The sequence below is a fragment of the Ceratotherium simum genome, chromosome 4 (assembly GCF_057802395.1).
Source record: "Ceratotherium simum simum isolate JZ-2026a chromosome 4, ASM5780239v1, whole genome shotgun sequence".
Taxonomy (NCBI): Eukaryota; Metazoa; Chordata; class Mammalia; order Perissodactyla; family Rhinocerotidae; genus Ceratotherium; species Ceratotherium simum.
The window spans coordinates 94,426,859-94,450,726 of NC_141903.1; the positions used below are offsets into that span (position 1 = coordinate 94,426,859).

Genomic DNA, 23,868 nt, shown 5'->3' on the forward strand with positions numbered 1-23,868 from the left:
TGCCCATCCAGTGCTTCCACTCCTCGTTCCCACAGAACAAAAGAGAGCGCGGCTGAGTCACAAGCTGACAGGTTTTCATAACTTTTTGACGGTCACTCTTTGATTTTGGCACAAATAACTCAGAAAAAATTCAAAGAATCGAGAGACACATTATATCAAAACTCTCGCACATTATCTATTTATTGATGCGAATGAGGATCCTCACATCTAGATCTGTAAAACCTGAGAACAGGACAGGCCCTCAGCGAACACTGCAGCCAGTGGTGAAAGACTGAAGGCTGTTCCCCTAAGACCAGGAGGAAATCGCGGTGCCCGCTCTGCCCACTGCCCTTCAACATCGTCCTGGAGGCCCCAGCCAGGGCAACCGAGCAAGAAAAAGAAATGAAGGGTGTCCAGGTTGGAAGGAAGACGTAAAACCGTCTCTGTTAGCAAATGACATGAAATCCTAAGGAATGCATAGAAACCTATTAGAACTGACGAACCTTCAGCAAGTTTACAGAGTATGAGATCAACACTAAAACTCAACCATGTTTCTATACTTCAGCAGTGAACATGCAAACGTCAGATTAAGAAAACAATTCCACTTACAATAGCATCAAAAAGAATAAAATACTTAGGAATAAATTTAACAAGAGAAATGCAAGATCTGTACACTGAAAACTACAAAGTGTCATTGAAAGAAATTAAAGAAGACCTAAATAAATGATCCTGTGTTCATGGATCAGAAGACTTCACATTGTTAAGATGGCAACACTCCCCAAATTAATCTGCAGATTCAACGCAATCCCTAAAAATCCAAGTCTTTTTGCAGAAATTGATGAACTGATGCTAAAATTCATATGGAATCCTAAGGGGCCCTGAACAGCTAAACAATCTTGGAAGAGCAGAACAAAGTGGAGGACTCACATTTCCTGATTCCAAACTTACTACAGAGCCGCGGTAATCAGGACGGCACGGCCCCGGGCACAGACAGACGTGTGGCCCAGTGGGTAGAATAGAGCCCAGAAGTAAACCCACGCTTCTCTCCCTGGCTTCCAGGCGGGGCCCAAGACAGCCTTCCTCCACCACCTGGATGGCGGCCTCTCCAGGTGGGACAGGTTCCCGCCTTCTTCCTGAAATCTTGCCATTTCCTTCTCCCCTGGGGGAGTGGGATTCCTAAGCACCCCCATCTGGGCTCTGGAACCAGGAATCTAGATGGCCTGGGCCACCGTGCAAGGACTGAACACACCTCCCTGGCCCATGATACCACCAGCCATGACACAGCACAGGATCCGTGGGGGCAGCAACTGCACCACACACATGCGTGTACCACAACATGCTCACTCATGCGCACACACACATGCATGCACATACACACATGCACACACCTGTGTGTACACACAGGTACATGCACACACATGTATGCATACACACTCTCACACACACACATGCTCACACACTCACATACACTTGCCCAGTGTGCCACATGCCCCTGTTGACCTGACTCCTCCCGCACACAGCACAGCCATCCCCGTGGGGATTTGCTATGTAATTACCCCAACCAGCAGCTCTGTGATGTTGGTCAAGTGACACTTATTCTCCCATTTTATAGACAGGGAATGCTGACGCTCCAGGAAGCAAGGTGACTTGCAGGTCAAGATCACACGGCATGACCTCCCCACCCCACCGAGAACATGGGCCCACCTGGGGATGGTGGCGAGGACCGTCTGATCTCCGGGAGCCCCAGGCCCTTGAACAAACGCCATCAGTCCCCACTATCCCTTAGTGTAATGCTCAGCTGCCCTTGGGACCACATGCAGGCAGCAGTGCGTCTTCCTCCCAGGCTCCGTTGTTCTCCTTCCTTCCTCTGTGTTGCAGCTGCTGGGTCTGAGCAAGGCCATTAGTTCTTACCGTTGGCACTGACCACATGCCAGCAAGGCAGACAGGGCAAGCAGCGTGGCCTCGCAGGGCTCACAGGGAGGCTCAGGGACGTGATGACAAAGGATTGAGGATGAAGCTGCGCTCGGTATTTGGGAAGCAGCCAGGAGGCCAGTGGGGCAGGAGAGGAGCACAGGGATGATGGAGAGGAAGAAGAAAATGAGGCAGCAAGGCCAAAGGATTCGAGAGAGCTGGGAGCCCCGGAGGGGCCGAGTGAAGGAGGGACGTGGTCTGACACGGCTCTCCTGGCCGCAGGGACACCAGGAATGGCATTGAGCAGGTGCATAGGAGCCACTGTGATCATGCAGGGTGTCAGGACGGCTGGGCTTGGTGGGGGTGGCTGGATTCAGCATTGACACTGAAGGTATTGCCGATGAGACTTATGATGGGGAGATGTCATGGGCGCCCCAGGTAACAGAAGGACAGGGTTGCCCGTGACACGACAGGGAAGCAGGTGTGTGGGAGAGATGCATGGCCTTGGCCATCCTATCACCAACACCCCTCGGACTGTAGGCCTCAGTGGGACATTGCTAACGTGAGCCGCCCTGTCTTTGCCTGAGCTGCCTTCCTCTGGCACCACTTTCTCCCCAGGTCCTCTGTGGCCTACTGTCGCTGCTGACTCATGTTCAGCTGTGGTCCCTGGGACCCTGCCTCAACCAGCAAGTCTCCGCCAGCCCATTCTGGAGTGGATGGCACCCCCTGGAGGTGGCTGCACCAGTGCACTTCCCATCCTTCATGCTCGTCTCACAAGGTGACCTTGATGTGCCCTCTAGGGGTCTGTGTCCCCAGCCTAGAACCCAGGTGGGCCTTTGTGTTGACCAACAGAATGTGGTGTTGCATGGCCTCTGAGGTTAGGTCTCAAAGGCAGCATGCAGGCACAGCAGCAAAACCACAGAGTAGGAAGCTTTTAGTTTTTGTTCCAGGATATTAAGCAAATCTCTGCCAAACTGCCAGCTAAAGAAACAGAGGGCCCAGAGACCACACATGACAAAGAATATAGCCATAAAAAATAGTTTAGAAAAGGCACTAAACAAATAAGCAACTATAGACCCCAAGGAGGAGGAAGAATCTGATTTCCTGAGTGTCCATATTATAATATTCAAAAGGTACAGATTTCAACAAAATGTTACAATGCATGTAAAGAAACAAGAAAGTACAGATCATTCATAGGAAAAAGGAAATTAACAGAAACTATCCTGGAGGAAGCACAGACATTGGATGTACTAGACAAAGACTTTGAATCAACTGTCCTAAACATGCTCAAAGAGATAAAGGAAACCAGGAGGACAATGTCTCATCAAAGAGAGAATATCAATAAAGAGAAAGAAATTATAAAAAAGCAACCAAATAAGAATTGTGGAGCTGAAAAGCACAAACTTAAATGGAATAGTTACTAGAAGCTTTCAACATCAGAGTTGAGCAGGCAGAAGAAAGAATCAGTGAACCTGAAGATAGTCCAATTGAAATTATGAAGAAAATTGAACAAACTGTGGAACACCATCAAATGTACCAACATACGCATCAGAGGAGTCCCAGAAGGAGAGGATAGGGAGAAAGGGGCAGAAAGAATATTTGAAGAAATAATGGCAAAAAAGTTCCAAATTTGATAAAAGACTTGGATCTACACTTCCAAGAAGTTCAACAAACTTCAAGTTGGATAAACAGAGGGAGATCCATACCAAGACATATTTTAATCAAATTGTCAAAAGACAGAGACAAGGAGAGAATCTTGAAACAGCAAGAAAGAAGCAACTCATCACACACAAAGGATCCTCAATAAGATTGACAGCCAGTTTCTCGTCAGAAGCCAATGAGGCCTGAAGGTAGTGAGAGGGCGTGTTCAAGGTGCTAAAAGAAAACACTGTCAACCAAGAATTCTACATCTGGCAAAACTATCCTCTAAAAATGGAGGATGAACCCAGATGAAATCCAGAAATTCCTAGAAACACACAAACTACCAAAACTGACTCCAGAAGAAATAGAAAATTTGAACAGACTTGTAACAAGTAAAGAGATTGAACCTGTAATTTAAAACCTCCCAACAAAGAAAATCTTCATGGGTGAGTTCTACCAAACATTTAAAGAAGAATAAACACCAATCATTCTCAAACTCTTCCAAAAAACTGAAGAGGAGGAAACACTTCCTAACTCACTCTATGAGGCCAGTGTTACTCTGATACCAAAACCAGACAAAGACACTACAGGAAAAGAAACTACAGACCCTTATGAATATCAATGCAGAAAACTTCAACAAAATACTTGTAAACCTAATCCTCCAGCATATTAAAAATATTATACACCACAACCAAGGGGGATTTATCCCAAAAATGCAAGGGTGGTTCAAGATGAGAAAACCAACAGATAATAACACACCACACCAATAGAATGAAGGAGCAGAACCATGCAATTGTCTTCATTGATGCAGAAAAAGCATCTGATGTAACGTGACACTCTTTCATGATAAAAACACTCAACAGACCAGGGATAGAAGAGAGCTTAATCTGATAGAGAGCAGTTATGAAAAACCCACATTTAACTTTATATACTCAAAAGTGAAAGACAGAAACGTTTTCCCCCTAAGACCAGGAACTTTTGTGCATCAAAGGACCCTCACAAAAGTGAAAAAACAACCTACACAATGGGAGAAAATATTTGTAAATCATATCTGATAAGATCTCATATACAGAATATATAAAGAACTTTTACAACTCAACATGAAAAAGACAAACAACCCAATTAAAAACTAGGCAAAGGATTTGAATAGATATTTCCCCCAATAAGACATTCAAATGGCCAATAAGCACATGAAAAGATGCTCACCATCATCACCCATCAGGGAAATGCAAATCAAAACAATGAGACACCACTTTGCATCCACTGGGATGGTTAGAAGAAAAAAAAAGGCAGAATATGGCAAGTATTGGTGAGGATGTGGATAAATTGGAACCCTTGTGCATTCCTGGTGGGAATGTAAAATGGTACAGCTGCTATGGAAAAGTTTGGTGATTCCTCAAAAAGTTAAACATAGACTTATCATATGATGCAGCAATTCCACTCCTAGGAATACACCCCAAAAGATTTGAAAAAGGTATTCAAACAGATACTTGTACAAAAATGTTTATAGCAGCACTACTCACAACAGCCAAAATGTGGAAACAACCCAAACGTCCGTCAGTGGATCAATGGACAAAACAGTGTGGTCATCCATACAGTGGAATATGATTCAGCCTTAAAAAGGAATGAAGCGCTGACAGTACACTGCAGATGAATCTTGAAAACATTATGCTGAGTGAAAGAAGCCCTCTCCCTCTCCCTCTCCCCCACCCCGCCACTTGCCCGCAGGCCCAGGCCAAGTGCAGAGGCCACCTCGAGTGTTCCCGAGCCTCTCAGTCAGATGCCGGAGAACAGGCCCAGCCAGGAGGCGGTGCCTGGCCCTGCCTGCGGGCGCTGTTCTCTCATCTGCAGGTGCTGAGATGTTCTGCACATGATTATTGTCATTTAAACCACTACAGCTCGTGAAAATCCGCCGTTCACCTAGAGCTAACCAATGCCCAGCCTCCTCATCTCCTCTCCCCACCACCTCCCGCTCAGGACCCTGGAGAGCTCCGCGGGGTGCCTCTGCTGCCCAGACCCTCGGCCTTCCTGCGTTCTGCTGCATTTTCTCTCCAAGCCCTGGCTCCTGCGGGAGGCCTGTGGTGGTCGACCTTGTCCCCCTGGAACCCTGCACTTTCCTTTTGGCAAAGGGGAAGCAGGAGGATTCTCTGTGTGATCCCATGTCCTCCCCAAGCTCCAGGAGCCCCCCTCCCCCCGCGACGGGCAAGTGAGGGAAAGGCCCCCCGGGGGGGAGATGCTGGCGGCAATGAGGTCTGTGCAGCACTGCCTACCTGTGGGAGGTGCCCGAGCACAGGGGGACACCGGGCAAGCGGGAGAGCGGCTTGTGCCCACCCTGCCCCTGCCAAGGGGGAAGCTGGCTCTGACCCCAAGGCACCCACAGGCTGCCACCTCCGCCGGGAAGGCTGTACCTTTGTCCAGCACGGGGCCGAAGATGGCCAGGCTGTTGTTGACGGTGGTGCAGTTCCATCGGCGGCCACGGAACTGGTGCTGGCACTCCTGGATGCTGATCTTGACGCCCTCTGCCACGCTGGGCATGATCTCCACGTAGTTCCTGCAGAAGCGCAGCTGCTTGGGGACCAGGCCTGGGATGCTGGCGCAGAGGGTGGGCTGTGTGCCCAGGGACGAGTACTGCGGCCCAACCGCCAGGGACCTGGGAGAGGGGGACCAGGAGGCCTGGTTAGTGGGGAGCTGCCCGCCGGCCCGTGGAACAGGAGCAGGAGTCGGACCTGCCCTAGGGCGGGCCTTCCTTGGAGGACGCACACGGGCCCTGTCTTTCCGGGCCCTCGTGCCTTCCAGGGCGAGCCGTGCTTCTACTGCGGAGGAAGCCTGTCCCTACCCTGTACTGAGATGTAGCACACAACGCCAGATGTGCACGCGGAGTGATGGAAGATAAACCCAGGGAGAGTGGGGCTGCCTCCTGCAGACTGTGGGCGCCCCGCTCTGAGGGTCGGGGCGGCAGAGAACAGAGCCCGAGGACACAGTGTGACAGTGCCACTGCCGAGGGGCTGCCCAGAGGAGGGGCTGCCAGGTCTGGGGCAGGAGGGACAAGGATACTTCTGGGGTGGCAAGATGGCACACAGCCACAGGATCACATGGGCAGAATCACTGCTGAACCGCCTGCTGTGCCAGCCTGCTGCAGCCAGTTACCCACAGACGTGACCACATGCGTCCACCACCTGACACGCTCAGGAATGCTCACTGGGCTTGATGGCAAGAGCAAAACTCAGAGACACCCCTGTCTACATCCATGGGGGCGTGGGTCACTGGGGTCAGTAGGGTCACATGGGTCAGTGAGCAGAAGGGGCACTGGGGCGGGTGCTGCTCGGGAAGAGAGAGGAGCGGACTGTGCACGTGGCGGGCAGGGGTCTCCCGCGGTGGGGGAGGGGAGGCCTGACAGCATGCCTACCACTCCTCCAAGACCAAGGCCACACCGTGGACGGGCACCAAAACCGGGCCAGTCGTGCCCTCATCCACATGGGAGGATGGGGAGACCCGAAGGCGGCCCCAGGGAACGCCTCTCAGGCTGCGCTCTGCGGGGATTCCCAAGCGCCACACACGCCAAGGAGATGCAAATCAACCCAAATGATAACAACAAAAAGGGAAATTTGGTTTCTCAGTCACACCAGCCACACGTGGCCCCGGCTGCCATGCTGGGCGTTACGGAACATTCTGGTCACCGTGGAGGGTCCCACGGGGCCTCGATGGTCCGGGGTGACAGAGGTGCTGTGTGTGATGGGGTGCAGGCTGCACATGTGTTCATGTGTCAAACTGACTGACTGTGTCTGCTTCTCTGTGCCATCACCTCTCGACTTTGAAGAACCGCCAGGTCCTTTAGCGTTAGAGGGGAGAGAGCGTCTTCAGGCCCACGCGTGCTGGGCCCTGCCGCCTGGGGGCGCGCGAGTCTGTGGGGGCCTTGCAGGCAGAACTCGGCCTAATTCCTCTGCGTCTGGCACCTCCTCACCCCGGGGCGGGCCTCTGCGCAGAAGACTGACCTCACAAGGGGTCTGGAGGTGCCTGGGAGGGGCAGGGGGACGCAGGCGTGGAGGCCCCGGAGCCAGGAGCACAGCTCGGGGGCGGCTCTAGGGTGCCCATGGGTTCTAAACGCACAGGCCCCGGGAGACCAGCTGCCTCTGAGCACAGAGGAGCGGGCCCTGCCCACACGCTCTCAGGGATCCCGGACCCTCCTTCCTCTGGGCCTCCCGGTGGGTCCAGCCTCGAGGCCTGGCAAGAAGTCCCTGCTCTGGGGACTGGCTCCGGGGGGTCCAGAGACAGCTTGTGTCTCCTTCCCTTGTTTGGGGAAACTGAGGCCATGGCCGCTCTATTGGTGCCTCTGCTGAACCCCAGAGGGTCCTCTTGTTCAGCACCTCCTCTCCTCTGGGAGAACTGAGCACCCCGAGAAGGTAGGACAGGGACCTCTGTGTCCCTCTGCAGCCCACACACCCGCATTGACACGGACGTTCAGGTCCCACTTGAGTCTAACCTGTCTCCATCCAGCTGCGAGAGAGGGGCAGGACACAGGACCCACTGTCTCTCAGAGAAACCGTATGCCTCTGGAGGTCAGACCAGAGGACACCGATGCCCTTCCCTCCTTGGTTTCCAGGTCTCTGGGGCCACCTCACCTGGGGCCCAGGGCCCACGCCCTGCAGCACCTCGTGCTGGGCGCAGGCAGATGCTTCCTTGTCACGGCTCCGTTGGACTCTGGGCCTGTCCAGCCTGCTCCCCCCACACCAGCCTCCCGCACACGCCCTCTGTCTGCACCAGGCCCTGTACAACTCGGGGCTCTGTCCACTCATCTCGGCCTCCTCGACCCCACTGTGGTCACCCGCTCGGCCGCCCCTCTGCAGCGTGTGTGCCGGTGGGGTGGAGGAGCCTTCAGCTCCGAAGTCCCGGACTTGAGTGTTTCCCACCCTTCCGGGGTGCAGCGTCACACTGTCCTCTCCTGGTCCCCTACTCCTGATCCCTCATCTCTCAGAGTTAGGCCTATCGTCCTGGGAGTGTCCACCCTCCTTGCTGTCTGCCGCCTGAGCGGAGCCGAGTCTCCTCCCCATGGGCGGCCAGCCCCTGTGTCCCTGATCGCGGCGGAGGCCTGACACGGCCAGACCAGACTCCCTGCCCCCTGGGTCCCTCGCCCGTCCACGCCCTGTATCTGACCCCTCCCTCGCGCTCCCCCGTCTGTCTGTCTGTCTGTCCTCCGACTGAAAGTCTTGATGAGCCACAAACCAGCCACGACCTTGTGCCGGACACCGCAGGCCTGCCCTTGTCCCCAGCTGGGTCTTGCCCCAGGCTCACTCGTCGGTTCCCTACTTGTGGAGGCTACTGAAAGCCAGCGCCCGGCCAGGCCTGACCTCCCCAGGTTTCTCCCATGCCCGCCTCATGGCCCAGGACCCCAAGGTTTCCAGAAGGGCCAGCCGTCTGCTCTCACCCGGCCTGTGGTCTTTCCTCTGCAGGAGGTATCCTGTGGTCTGTGTCTCATCCTCCCGCACCTGCCCTGCACAGACGGCTCTGAGTGGAGAACACAGCGGCTGCCTCCTGGGAGGGCCCTGCATTGACCTGGTGCTCAGCTTCCCAAAGGACCAGCCCCAGCCAAGCAGACGGAGGGCAGGATGGGAGGGAAGCCACACACACGGCCGAGGTCAGCAGTCTCTGCCTGGGGGGCACCCAGCCAGTGGGCGAAAGCCAGGCCTCCAGGCTGAGGAGATGCACCGGGCAGGGGTGCCTCTCTGAGCACAGAGAGGGGCAGTGAGGACGGGGGAGTCAGGCCATGCCTGGCCTGCGTGCCCCCTCTGCCACTCTTGGCCCATGCTGCCCATGATGGCACGGAGGGCCTCCCGCCTGTAAGACAGACAGCAACCCCCCGATCCCCGTACTTCTTCAGAACATCGTCACCTCCACTTCTGTCCAACCCGCCCCAGCCCGTTTCTATGTCCCCCACCCACCAAGACGCCCCTGTCCCGGCCCAGTGACCGCTCAGCCAATGCTGACTTGTGCACCGTGTGTGGATGGCTCTGCCTGTCCCAGGCTGAGCCAGGCGTGCGTTTCTGCCTCCTGATACCTCTTCCAGTGACCCCGTGTGTCCCCACGTCCCACCTGTGCCTGGCGAGAAGCAGGTGCTAGGGGCTCTGCCAAGGGCTTTGGGAGCAGGAAGTCCTCTCAGGGGTGCACCTGTGAGGCCACCTGCCCCCGCCCCATCGGCACTAGTGACAGGAACGGGCAGTGAGAGAGCTGGCACGACACTGTCTGTGAGGAGTGGAGGGACGCATGGGGGCCCTGAGAACCGAGCATCAAGTATCGGGGGCCCCGTGAGGGCGGCGGGAGCTGGGTGGGGCAGAATCGGGGCTCCGGGTCGGGCTCCTGCAGCAGCTTCTTAGGCGCCCCCCGTAGCTCAGACGCCACCTCTCTCCTCCCTCTGGGTGGCCTGGCCGGTCACTCACCAGGCTGCTTCTGCCTCAGACCCAGAAAGGGCTGCCGTGGCCGGTCCTGGAGGCCATGCCAGGCCAGGGAGGTCACTGTGGGAGCCAGGCTATGGTTTTCCACCCATGCACCTTGGAGCACCCGGGAGCCCCAGCGCAGGTGCCTCAGAGGCCCGTGTGTGGGGTGAGGCTGGGCACCAACTGTCCTAGTTTGCCCGGGACTGAAGGGGCTTCTGTTTGAAAGCCAGGACCAACTGGTCACTGAAAGTGAGGCTCCCCTGACAGGCTCCGACTCCTGCAGCCCAGGAACCAGGACGCTTCAGGCCACCCGGTCCTCATTTTGATGCTCCACGTGGGCTGTGATCTGTTAAACAGACGTGGACTCCAGTTAACCATGAGCCACCGAGTGTCACGGGCAAAGCGGGCCGAGGCCTCACAAACCGTGAGAGTCACAGATGGGCAGAGGAGGGCCCGGTGGGTACGTGATGAACCCGGCAGAGTGAACCGTGGTTTGTGGGCGTGCAGATGTGCCTGTCCCCATTCCCCACCTTTTCTGGCTGCTGAACATTTTCCTGATGGAATGCTGGGGACAGGTGATGGTCATGACTCTGCCCTCGGAGCGTTTCTGGGGGGTCTGGCTCCTGAGGCTCACAGGGTCCCCTCCTCCTCCTCCTCCTCTTCTGTTGCCAGCAGCCCAGCTCCAGTGGGGATGGGGAGGAGGGTCTGCGAGAGGAAAATCCACTCCAAGTGGATCTGTCTTCACTGATTGAATGGGCCTGTCTGCACGGAGGTTCAGAGCGAGTGGAGAAGAAAAGGGCCACAGAGTGCAGGCAGGAGGAAAAAGGTTTGGCCTCTCCGTCTCCGTCAGTCCCAAGGTGCTGGTCTTGCCACCCTCATTCTGGGTGGGGGGACGAGGTGGCACCCCAGAACCCCACGGCCTCCCGCAGAGAGCACAGACCTGCGCCCGCCTGGCCTCCTGACGGCCCTTCCTGCGCAGTGTCCCTGCCTCCCGCATGCCCCCAGGCCACGGCTCCAGGGCAGGCAGACAGGGGACTCCCAAGTTCGCAGCTTCCCCCCAGCTCCCTCCTGGGGTGCTGAGTCAGCTCCCACCCCGCCTCCTCCCGGCCCTCCTCCCTGGCAGGCCCCGGCTTGCCACCTCCTGGAAGAGCGAGTGAGGCCAGGGTGCCGGCCGCCAGCCCCGGCTGGATCCTCTCTCACCTCTGGGGCTTCTCTCACCCCTCTGGACCCAATGGCCCGCTTAGTTCCTTAGATTGCTCTGGCTGGCGGGCATGGGCAATGCAGACCCTGACCAGGGCAAGGAGGACAGAGGGCTGGGGGCTCCCACCGGATGAGGGGAGGGGCTGGTGTGCGGGAAACGAGGGGTGGGGAAGGGTCAAAGGGGCCCATCGGCCCTGGATTTCAGCTGGGCCTTCAAGGATAAACTGGGTCATTAAAGAAATCATGTAAAAGTCCGGACGCTGTTTGCTGACCTCGTGGGATCATTTTGCAATGTGTACACACATCACACTGTCACCTCCCACGCCTGAGGCTCACACACTGCTGCGTGTCAATCATATCTGAGCAAAGCCAGGGACCGCCCCCAAGGATCCAGATAGTTAACCCGAGGAGAAGGCAGACGCCCCCACCGACCAAGGCTTGGGAGCCACTGTCTGTAAATCCTTCCTCCAGCCTGTGGGAGGAGACGGGCGCTCCGGCCAGGGGCTGGGCTGGACCGGGAGTGGGCAGAAACCCCAGTGTCCTGGGGGACCACGTCCTGGCCTGATGAGGGTCTCCAAGGGACAGGAGGCAGCATGAGTGGGGGGCGGGGGCACCCAGTCCTCACCCTGGTCCTCTACGCATCCCCATGTGCTCAGAACGAGAAAATGCAAAGGCATCAGAGGTGCCTGGGCTCCTGAGTCAGATCCCGGAACAGAGGAAGGACGCCCATGGAGAGGCTGGTGAAGCTCAGGATCGCAGTGCACTGGGGTGGCCCCTCTGCCAACAGACGTGCCAGGTAGTAGTAAGAGGTGAACACGGGGAGTGGAGCCTGCGGCCCTGTCTCAGCCCAAACCGAGTGGAGGAGAGGGAAGCAGTTACGGCAGCGAACAGGCTTGTGACTCGGGAGCCGGTTTCCTTATTGAGCCAACAGGTCGCCGTGGGCTGAGGGCACCTCAGATGACAAGGGCCTCTTGTCATCTCCGCAACTGTCACCTGAGATGGAAGAATCCGCGTTCTCCTGGTGCCATCAGGAACTGCGATGCCACTTCAGCCTGTCGCCTCCATTCACCACTGAAGGTGAGCGCAGTTAGTGGCGGGAGCAAATAAAGACGTCATGTCCCTGCCCCTTGGGCCTGGCCCTCCGGGCTGTGCGGGCGCTTTCGGGAGGGCATGTGTGGTGTGGGGGAAGGGTGGCAGAGGGCTCTTCGCCCTGGGAAGGGTCGCTCTCCCTGTTGCACCACCAAGGCCCCACCCTGCCGCCTGGGACAGTGATGCAGACGGATCACGCTGGCAATATCTGCAGGACTTGCAGTGGATGGCAGATATGAATCTGGGCCACCAGCCCGAGTTCATCTAACCTCACGTGTGCTTCCAAAGCAGAGCCTCCAGCTGGCAGCAGAAGTCAGACGTCGGGACCATCCAGGGATTTGATGATGGATCTGAGATGAGGGGAAGTGTTCCGGGACCAGAAAGCAGATTCTAGGAGCTGAGAACGTCCCGGCCAACAGCCTGCAAGTACGTGGGAACTGGCTCCTCTAACGCAAGACTTGAGTTTGACAGCTGGGTGAGGTTGGAGCACGTTCTTCCCCAAACTGGCCAGCAGTTTGATTGTGGTCTCGCGAGACCCTGGGCAGGGAACCTGCAGCCTCGTGAGCTAATAAACAGGTGCTGTTTGAAGCCACGACGCCTGGGCATTCATTGCCCAGAGAAAACAGACGTATTCCCGACTCCCTCCTCTGCTCACACCGGCTCTTCTCTTCTGCCGCTGAGCTGCTCAGGCCCAGAGGGCCGAACCCCGTGGGCTGGTAGCCCCTCCATGTGCAGCTTGAGGATCTGAGCCATGGCCATGTTTGCTGGCCAGTCACCGTGGCCTTCAGACAGCTCTCTGCCTCCCACCAGCCTGTGTCCCCACCATTCCCCCGCCCCACGTCTCAGTGCCTCTCTCTTGGGGAGGCTGGTTATTTATCCCTTCCAAGTCCCTGGCCTCATTCAGGCCTGTGCCTGCCATTGATCACTGTCCAGCCGCTGACCTGCCCCACCTGCCCTGTCACCATCACCCTTGTGACCTCAGGTGGGGGTTACCGATGACTGTTCCCGACCCGGCCTGGCCCCTGTGTGACTCCCTCCACCCCACACAACCTGGATGGGTGGTGCCCCAGGGACCTCTTGCCATGGTCAGCACATGAATATCGTGGACGAGTTCTGGCATGACGGTGCCCCTTCCCAATACACCACGAAGCCCTCAAAGTGTATTCAATGCCAGCACATAAAGACAGCATTTGTGAGTGGGTGTCTCAGTGAGCTGGGGCTGCATAACAAATACCACAGATGGGGTGGCTTAACCAACAGACTTTTATTTCTCACATCTGGAGGCTGGAACTCCAAGATCAGGGGCCGGCAGGTGCTCTGTCCCTGGCTTGCAGAGGGCCGCTTTCTCACTGATCCTCCCATGGCAGAGAGAGAGTGATCTCCAGCCTCTTCCTCTTCTTATAAGGACACTAACCCCCTCATGGGGGCCCCACCCTCATGACCTCATCTAAACCTCATCACCTCTCAAAGGCCCCACTCCTGAGACCATCACACTGGGGGTCAGGGCCTCCACATGTGAATCAGGGGACATGACATGCAGTCCGTGACAACACCTAAGATGCACACCCCATTAATACACAAAACCCATGCAGCCACCACTCACCCAGAGACAGAGCAGGACAGGACCCACGTGGCCCCATCTCCATCATGGAATGGTCCTTGAGGGGTGCACGTGTGGCCCCACCTGCCCCTGGCCAGGCAGCTTCTCCCGCTGCTTTGGGATCCTTTGTGCCTCGGTTTCCCCAGTTGACATGCCAGGTGGCTGGGTGAGCACTGGGTCTCCCCGGGGGCCCTGGGCAGGCAGCACGTGCCACAGGGACAGTCAGATGCGGGTTCCCGGGCGGCTGAGTCAGGACCCTGTTCCGACAGGCATGGCAGGGGCTGTGCTGTTGAAGAACGCCGGTTCTGGGATTGCCGAGGGTGCATCCGGCTTCGAGTCCTGGGACTTCAAAGGCTCCCTGCTGGCGAGGAGCCACCTGAGGCTCCTTCAAGTCCAAACCCTTTGGTCTGGCGTCAGGGTTTCCTCTGGTTCTTGCTCCCAGGGGCCCAAGGCTTCTGGAAACTTCTGGCACTGCCCTTTGAGAACATGAGTTCGGTTATGGATCTGGGAAGGGCGACGCTCGGCGTCCTCATGATACTAGTCAGGATGGGGCCCGGGATGTGAGCCCCGCCCTCCCTGGCCCATCTGTCTCCAGGTGGCTGGCCCTCCCGCCTCCCCCAGCCCAGCGTCCTGGAGCCAGTGATGAGCGAGGTCACCGGGTGGTCAGACTCCACGTCTCCCGTCCAGAGGTGGGGAGGATCCTAAAGAGAGCAAGGTAGTGACAGAGAAGGAAGCAGGGACAGTGAACACTCCAGAAACCGTGTGGTGGGAAGGGTGACGTCCTGGCAGGGTACTGATTGCCACTCCCAGGGCCCAGGAGGCACCCAGGGTCTCTGTGCTTCATTTCCGAGAGGGGCCCTCTGGAGGGGTTGCAAGTGTGGACCCGGCCTCATCAACTCCCAAGAGCTCACGCTGACCTCTTGCTGGGGTCCAGACAGGGACAGAGGGGCCTGACTTAGGGTCACTCACACAAGGGACGGTGGTGTCCTGGCTCGACGATGGCCATACTCCTGCCCTTGGCCCAGGGAGTGCTGGGGGTGGGGACCCCATAATCAGTCCCCCGGTCCTGTCTATGTGGGTCATGGGAGGTCATGACCCCTCCTCAGGGACACCATGTGTCTCCTCCTCTCCTCAGGGCCATCGTCACAGCAGGATGTTCTGGCTGACGATACCTCAGGGGTGGGCCAGCCCTGGCCTGATGGGGAAACCGGGCGCTGGTCCTGGGAACCGCAGGGCATGAGGGCCCTACCCAGCCCGAGGGAGAGGCCAAGGCCGGCCTGCCTTCTCCGCATCCGTTTCCTTCACTCTGCACCTGGCCTCGTGACTCACCCCAGGAGGAACTTGCCGCAGCTCCCTTCCTCTGCCCACCCCTCAGTGCAGGATGGCCCAGGAGAAGCCCTCACCCACCTTTAGCTGCTGCCCAGCTAGGGAGCTAGAATTTTAACTGCCCAGCTGGACGCCACACCTGACGTCCCGCAGGCCCCTCAACACCAGAGGGGCCCAAACTGGATGCACCCCTGCCCTGAGACACGGACGACCACACAGCAAAAGGGCCGAGGGTCAGGCGGGCCGATTACGGCACGTCCACACCATGGGCCTGAGTAACTGCCAGCACCGTCGTCGAGAAGGCCCCCGAGGTGCAGAGGACAACTCGAGCCTCAGGAAGCAGAACACAGGCTGCTCGAACACCGTGCCCATGGTGGTAAGTGAGCCTGGAGGAGCTGCAGCCAGAGATGCTTAGACCAGGTCGTGAGACGACGGCCGGTCCCCGGACGCCTGTGAGTCCTGCTGTCGGCTAACTTTCTAGTAATAACTTGTTTCTAAGGGGGCATCACCTTCCACCCAGAACACACCCACGTGCAGTTCGGAAAGTGGCCCCTAGACTCCAGTTCCAGCCTGTGGCTGGGGCCACGTGAGCCACGCCTGCCGCCCGCCAGCACTAATGGTTTTCTCCCTCCTCCCTCGCTCACTTGCTCTGTTGAGGAGGGCCCTTTGAAAGGCCGGGCGCCTCGCCAGACCGTCTTGCCAGGCTAGAGCGGAGGCCTGGCTGTGACGCGCTGGGAAGGAGGCCGCCCAGGACCCAGCCTGGCCCAGCTCCGGGCCCCTGGGCAGATGGCCTTCGTCCACGTGGATTTGACTGTAACCGTGCAGTGGGGCCGGAGGACGGGAGCCACTCCCCAGAATGGAGGCTGAGGGCGAAGGGGGCCCTGCTCCCCTGCCTGGACGCCGTTCCCTGTGGGTCCTGATGGGGGGCAGGCTCTCAGGTTTCCTGAGTCCTGATTCAGTTTCTTTCTGCAGTAAAATCCAGCAAATGCGAGGGGCCGGTGCACCGTGGGCAGGGCTCTCGGGGGCAGGGGCCTCACAGCAGTTCTCAAGGACAGAGGGGCTCTGGGCAGGGGCTTGACCCCATGATTCCCCTGTTTCACCATTTCTGCCCCTCCCCTCCTGGGCCTGTTTCCCTGTCTGTCCAGGGAGGTGGTGGGACCACCTTTAATCCAAGGCTCCTGGAGGGGAGGTGGCCAGTGGGCACGGCGGGTCCATCAGCACCGTGGCGGGGCCGGTGCACGAGTTCTACCCACACGTCATCCCGGGCCCCTTCTCCAGGAAGCGCCCTGTGCCCCCAGCCTGCGAGCCGCTTGACGCCGCACCTCCTGCCCAGCGTCCTCCTAATTCCAGTCTGGGCCGCAAGGTGCCACGGCCTGGACGGCAAGGCCACGTCTTCTCGTCCTTCTTCGGTGCAGAGCTCTGCCCAAGCCCAGGGGAAGGAGGAGTCGAGGGAGCTGTGCCGCCCTCCAGGCCTGGGGGGTCTCTGCAGAGGCACCCTGGTAGGTCCTGTGAGCCTCCCCATGGGTGACGAGAGAGGCCTCTGGCAGGCCTGGCCCATCCTGAATGGCTGTCTTCTGAGATAGGCCTCTCCATCCAGAACGAGGCTCCCATCCTCAGACCCCAGGTCCCGGGGGAGGCTGGTCACCCTGTGGGGTGACGGCCCAGCTTGATGGGCGGGCTGTCCTTAAGCCACATGGGCCGAGGCCCCGCCAGGGCTGCTGACCTGCCTGCAGGCCGTCCAGGTCTTGCTTCCTCTTTCCTCCCACCGTGGGGTCCCCAGGAAGGGGCCACACGCCTCCTCGCTCTCCCTCTCTTCTGCCTGGAAGACCCCTCCGCAGGAGCTGGGAGGGCCCGTGGGGAGGGTCCCGGGTCCCAGTGTGTCCCCCCCCCCCCCGCCGCCCTGCCTGCAGCCGTCCCAGCCCCATCCCGCCCGCCGGGCGCAGGATTACTGACACATACTTCAGCAAGTCCGAGCAGGCGGCAGAGGCCTGTGCCCGCGGCCATGCGTTTGCCGGTTCCCTGGGCGCAGCAGCACGTTTCGTCGGGGAAGGAATGTGGAAGCGCCAAAGCTCGAGACACCTCCAGGGTGTCACCTGGGGAGGCCAGGAGGGAGACCGAGGCAGTGCTGCCCATGCGTCCTGGGGACCCAGTGAGGGGCGTATAGAAACGGTCAGCTATGTCCTGTGTTCCCAGCACAGGCACCTAACACAGCTTCTGTTTTTCACAGAAAAGATTCCACTAGTTCATTCCTTCATTTGTTCATTGGTTTGTTCAACAGAGTCTCACCCAGCAGCTGCCGGGGGTGAAGGGTGGAGAAGGGGAAGGAGGACGGGGCCCATGGATTTCACAGCTGGGGACACAGTGCTGTCCTTGTGCCAATTCTGCAGAGGGCAGGGCACCCTGGAGCGGGCAGCCCCCAGCCTGGTGAGGAGTGGGGAGCCTGGGCCTGGCTGAGCGGGGCTGGGGGGAGCGCGAGGGGATGCAGGGGGCACGAGGAGGTGGGGAGGGCATGCTGGCAGGCGGGCTGGGGGGGCAAAGGATGCTGGGTGGGTCCCCGCCTGTTGTCTGTGCGGGACCTTCTCTGCAGGGCTCCGCCCAGGAACTTCCACGCGGGCAGTGCGTGTCTAACCTAAAAATTGAGCCAAACGACCCAAAACTGGGCCTGGTGGAGTTTAGGAGACTTACCCGGAGGACTGCCCACTGTGGCGGTGACCGTGGGTTGGGGGAGGAGTGGGGCCTTGTGAACTTCGAGTCTCAGGCACCAAGGCATCCGTGGGACCCCACCCTGGCAGGCTGTCCCTTCCTGGGCCTCCGTTCCTGCCCCTGCAGGGACGGGCAGCTCACCACCTCCAAAGCACCAGTGTGGGCCCCACTCTCAGACAGGAAGCCTGTCTTCCCCAGAGCCAAATCTGCCTCCTGCCACCGGCAGTCTCTGCTCCCAGCCTCCCTGAAGCCTCGCAGAAGTCCAGCCCTCCTTCCCCGACCGTCTCCCAGACGCACCAAAGAGCAGCGGGGTCCTCTCCAGACGTGTCTCAAGGATGGGGCCCCAGTCCTCCAAACACGCTTAAAAGTGCAAATACAAACTCTTGCACTTGGTGCAAACTCCGGACAGCAAGCGCTAGGTGGCGAAGCACCCAGGGGCGGTGGCCACGAGGACAGCATCACTGGGTTCCACAGGGCTGCCTGCAGACCTAGAATGTGCTTCTCAAACCAGCTAGAGGAAGACCTGGGTTTTGGGTTTGTTTTAAACTTCCAATCAATTATTGTAAATATGTAAGAAGGCTGCAGCTGTGCCAGCCTGCCCGGGCATGTCCAAACACCTATCTTCAATTTCTGTCCTTAATTCTTCATGGACAACCGTCCACAGATGGGCTCTGGCCTGTGGACCACACTCGCACGAACAGGTGGCACCTCTGGGCCCTGCCCTCTGTGTCCTGGGCCACAGGAGCCAGACTGTGGACGATCCCTCGGGGACAGGGAGCTTCCTGCCCCAGGCTGGAGATGTGCGAGTGGGACCCACCGAGGAAAGTGGATTTCACAGCCCCTCTCAGACTGTATTTCTCCCTGACTGTTCTCCCGCCACAAAGGATTCTAACAGGTTTATGCAAATAAAACAGAAAATCACTTTATGAAAAATGACAATGAGCCCAGTGAAACGCAGGGGCAGCCAGCCTGGGCGATGCCGCAGCCCTGGAGCCCCAGACAGAACCCTGCATGTTTGGGGGCCGCATCAGAGGGGATGGACGTGAGTGGAGAGTGACGCTCTGGGCTCTGGAGGGAGGGTCACCACAGTGGGCTTTCAAGGGGTCAAGACAAAGGAGACTCCACTTCCTGGTTGTATGAAACAGGTTTTCCGGCCGCATACATTCCACCTGTGGGCATTTCTGACATCCTACCTCCCCAAAGGGTGTCCATGGAGGTTCTGGGGGGATGCTGTGCCCAGCACCCCGAGGTCCTACAACACTGGGGGTCAACCTGCTGTCTAGGGTTCACCAGTTTTACAGGCTAGCTACAGCAATCCCCAGCCTCAGGGACAAAGAGAGAGAGATGGACCGACAGACACAGAGAGACAGACAGACAGACAGACAGATGGACACAGAGAGAGGGGGAGAGAGAGACAGACAGACAGACGGACACAGAGACAGAGAGACAGAGGGACAAGAGAGAAAGAAACAGAAAAACAGAGAAAGACAGAGACAGACAGACGGACACACGGAGAGAGCAAGAGACAGAGAGACACAGACAGACAGACAGACGTGTGTCCCACCCCCGACCCTGTGTGCGAGGAGCCTATCAAGCTGGCCTCAGGGAAGGCTGTATAGACAGGAGGCTCTGGAAGGCGGGAGCAGGAGGCCGCTGAGTCAGCCTTCCTTGGGGGCCAGGAGGGGAGGGAGGGCTGGACACAGGCTCTGAGCTGTGTGTCTTCATGGGGGGGGGGGCTGGGGGCTAGGGAGGAGGGTGAGGAGGCCATGCAGGAGGGAGAACCAAGGACCACCTCCCGTTGAGGGGCGGGAGAGGACGTGGCCTCACACTCCACTCCAAGGCGCAGCCTCTGTGCTGGGGAGCCCGAGGTCCAGCAGCGACTGGTGAGGGGCCAGGCGGCAGGAGGGGGTCCCGACAGGAAAAGGGGCACCTGGCTCTCCGTGCTGGTGAAGGCAGGGCAGCGGTGGCCACGCGGGGCAGTAACTCCGGTGGCAGTGCAGGTGTGGAGCAGAGGGAGGGAGGGAGGGAATGTGGCCTTCAGCCTGGCGGGGGAGTGGAGGGGCCTGGCCCAATGGTGAGGGGCGGGGAGACACCAGGCTGACCTTGGGGCCCAGGCCAGGCCACGGTGGATTACAAGATACCATCAGCCCCGGAAATGGGAGGAAGGTGCCCAGAGCACATCATGGGACGCTGGTGCCCCCGGGTCGTGTTCTCCAGGGTCCCTGTGTCCCCCGGACCCTGAGGCCTGTCCTGTGTCCACAGGGGCCCTTCTGGTCACCAGTCCTACTTCAGTGAGACTCAGCCTGTAAGGAGAGTGGGGGGGGCCTCCCTGCAGGCCTACAGTGCGTGGCCCCAGAGGACGCTGGTGCCCTGGCCTTGGTCCCTTCTGTGGGTCCCCACTCCCCGCCTGTCACAGGCGGTGCCCAGAACACGTGCTCTCACAGGTCTCCTCAGCTCTCAACGTTCCGGGTTCCGGTCTTAGGACAGTCTTGGCTCGGCTGGGACCTGCCTTTGGACCTCGGGCACCGTGAGTGGACGACACTTCCAAGACGGTCCTGGGGAGGCGGGTGGCCCTTCAGATTCCCACAGGGTGCTGCTGGCCGTGACACCTCCTCCTCTCCCTCCACCCCCCCACCAAGAGCCACACCACCTTCAAAAGCCTAATGACTGCGATTGGGCTGTTTCCTCCCTGTTTCTGCAGGTGAGGAAGCCCCCTCACTTTCACTTTCCTTTGTGAGGTGCTGGAGTCCCGTGGCTGGGGCAGCTCCACTTTGGGGAGGGACGTGGAACAGAACAACCAATTAGGGAGGCTGAGCATGAAGGTGAGAAGTTGTAAAGGGAGGGCTGGTGGCGGCTGGGCCCGGAGGGCGGGAGAAGGGAGGAGGCCCCTGTGGGAAGTCCTGCCAGGTGGGACAGGAGACAGAAAGCCTTCCCACTGCTGTTGAACCCCATTTCTTTCTGTGAGTCCCCCCCATTCTGCCTGTGTGCTCTGTGGGGAGACCTCATCCTTCCCTGTCCAGCTGGCCTGGGGGCAGAGAGGAGGAGGAGAGGGAATCCCTCCTCCACAGGGAGTCCTGAGGGTGTGTCCACCGGAGACTTCTCACAAAACGGAGAACCAACCGCTGGGTGTCAGAATCCCACCCAGAGCAAAGTGGGGGGTCAATGCACCCCCTTCTTTCTGGGGCCAAAGGGCTGCTCTAGACTCTTGCTTGGGTAGGTCTCTGGGCGGGAGGGGGACAGAACGCCCCTCCCTGCTCACCTGGAGAACCCGGGTGCAGGAGCTTGTCTCAGGGTCCATTCAGCCGGGACACACATGGCCCAGGTGAAAGGGTGGCACACGCGCGCGGGATCGGGGGCGGGGAGGCAGGGTCAGACTCTCAGGGCCAACAGGACAAAGCTCCCTGGCGTGGGGTAGCCAGGAGGCTGGTGACAGGGTCCCTCTTTACGGGAGGCGCGAGGGGGCGAAGGCGCTTCCTCCTGCGCCCAGGAATGCGGCGGCGGCTTCTAATTAGAAGCCTGCACGGAGCGGGCGGCCGCCGGGCTCTCGGATGTGCTCCCCCTGGCTCCCACGGCCGGCGGGGAGACTGACGCCCGCCCTGCGTCCCAAGGCACTCCCGTCGCAGCCCGCGCTCGGGCTGCAGGAGCTGCAGGTGTCGCGCGGTGCGGGGCACGCAGGGTCCAGGGCGCGGGGGTCCCCCAAGTGCGTCTCTGCCGCCCCGCTGCCTCTCCCAGACCCCTGGCCCCCGGCCCCGCCCGGGCCACCCTCCCGCCCCGCCGTGCCGCGCCCGGACCCGCGCCCCCACTCCAGGAGCCCCGGCTCCTGAACCATCTCGAAGAGAAAAATTATTATCGGATTAGACGTACTTCGACTCGCTCGGTCTCCCCCCTTCCCTTCGGCGTAATTATTATAATTCCAGGCAAGCCGTCGGAGCGGGTTCCTGGGAGCGCGCGCGCATGTGTGTGTGGCGGCTTCTCCCCAGCTCTTGGTCTGCTCCAGCTGCGCGCCCGGCCCCTCGGCGCCCGCACTCCCTCCAGTTGTGTTCGTCGAATCTTCGGCATCTCAGAGCGCCCCTCCCCCGGGGGCCTGAGGTGACCCTGGCCTGTGGGGGCTCTGCCGAATTAGATGCCCCGGAAGGAGGGTAACCCTGAGCCCCTCTCTCCCCGTGGTATGTGCAGTAGACCCTCGGGACCCTTCCCTTGATTTGTCTGCACCTCTATCGCCAGATTCAGCAGGGGACGGGGGTGGGGGGAGGGGTCTCCCCAGAATGTGCCTCGTCTGGGACAGAGGACCGAGAGCCTCTGCCCTCTCAGGTGTGGGTTCCCGGGGCCTCTCACTCAGGAGCCCTCAGACTCGGCGCTTTCTCCCTCTTTACCTCCTGAGAGGGTCCCTCGGGACATCGTCGCCGGGCAGAGGCGGGAGGCGCGCAGGGCCGGGTTCTGGCCCCAGTGCGCCCGCCACTCCCGGCCGGGTCCCCGCTGTCTTTACGTAACTGCGCTGCCCCGAGCTGTTCGGTCTTGTCTCACTGACTTTGTTTCAAGGTGCGCGCGCGCGCGCGTGTGTGTGTGTGTGTGTGTGTGTGTGTGTGAGAGAGAGAGAGAGAGAGAGAGAGAGAGAGAGAAAGAGAGAGAGAGAGAGACACGGTCCTTAACGAAAGTCTCTGGCGGATCTTCCTCTCCCCAGCTCGCCCTCCCGGCTTCTCTTGGCCTCGGTGTTCGTGCCATCTAGGCGGACCCTCTTCCCGCCTCTCCCCAGCCCACTGGCCGCCCCGTCCGACGCCAGGGGCCCCTCGAGGCCCGGAGATCAGGGTCCCCGGAAGCTCCGCCACTCGCGTCCCAGCCCCGGCCCAAACAGGTCGAAAGTGGCCGCCAAGGAAAACAACCCGCCCGCGGCGCGCGGAGCCGGAGGGGCAGGGCGCGGGCTCCGGGCCACCGCGGGGCCCTGCCCGAGGGGATGGCGGCGGGGGCCGCACCGAGCCGGGGCGAACACTAGGAAGGCTCACTCACCACCAGATCGGGTAGCTGCCCAGCGCCTGCTTCAGGCCGTAGAGGAATAAGAAGTATCCGAGCGGGGCCATCGCCGGGCTGGGGACCGCTGAGGGCCGGGAGTCCGCCCCGAGAGCGCGGGCGCCGGCGCTGGCCGGGCCCTGGGAGCTGGCGGGTGGCGGCGCTGGGCCCTCCTGCGGCCACGGGGTGCGCGGGGTGCGCGGGTGTGCGCGGGTGCGCGGGCTCCGAGGGCGGCGCTGCGCCAGGTGGGCCGGCGGCCGGGCAGCGGGCCGGGGCCCGGGGCGGCGCGGGACGGCGGGGGCGGGGCAGCGCCGCGGGGGCGCCCGCCGGGGCCGGGGCCGGGGCGGGCAGGGGGCGGGCGGGGCCCTGGAAGCTGGCGCGGCTGCGGCGCTGGCCCCTCCCGTGGCCGCGGGGTGCGCAGGGTGCGCGGGGTGCGCCGGCTCCAAGGGCTGCGCTGTGCCAAATGAGCGGCTGGCCGGGCGGCCGGGACCCGGGCGGGCGAGGTGGGCAGGTGTCCCCTCGAGCTCCCGGGCCGCGCCCCCCAGGATTCCTGGGCCTCGCTTTGGGTTTGGAGCCCTGCGGTCGCGGTGGGAAGCGCTGCCCCGCTCTCGCTCCTGCTCCTGCTCTGTCGTGCGCTCCGTCCCTTGCCCTGATGGTGGCCAAGCTTCGGCTCCCTTCTGTCCCTCTCCTTGCCGGGGGTCCGTACGTCTGAGGCCGGTCCCTCGAGCCGCACTTTACTGGTCCGCTAGGAACTGGGCTGCCGGCGCGGCTCGGCCTAGGGAGAGCGGCGTGGATGGGGGCGGCATACCGTGGGGACAGCGGCTGGACCGGCGTCCAGGGTGCAGCTGCGTGTCTGAAGGTCAGGATTAGGAACCAGTCGGGCTGTCCGGGCCCCAGATGCTGACGCCTCCACGTTCCCCACACCCTCCAGGGAGGAGAACCCAGCCCCTGGCGCTGGGGCACAAGGGTAGTGCAGCCGCTGCACCC

General features: G+C 59.9%; 1 protein-coding gene across 1 annotated transcript in view; it reads right to left on the reverse strand.

Moving 5' to 3' along the window:
- The window catches only part of WNT3A (Wnt family member 3A), a 41,261-nt gene extending 18,171 nt beyond the window's left edge, over positions 1-23,090 (reverse strand). The window contains exons 1-2 of the mRNA XM_087430259.1: positions 22,882-23,090; positions 5,940-6,181 (exon numbers count right to left, since the gene is read on the reverse strand). Coding sequence (XP_087286385.1) covers positions 5,940-6,181; positions 22,882-22,952 — 313 coding nt within the window. The 5' untranslated portion in view covers positions 22,953-23,090. The remainder of the gene's footprint in view (positions 1-5,939; positions 6,182-22,881) is intronic.
- Positions 23,091-23,868: the final 778 nt, after the last annotated feature.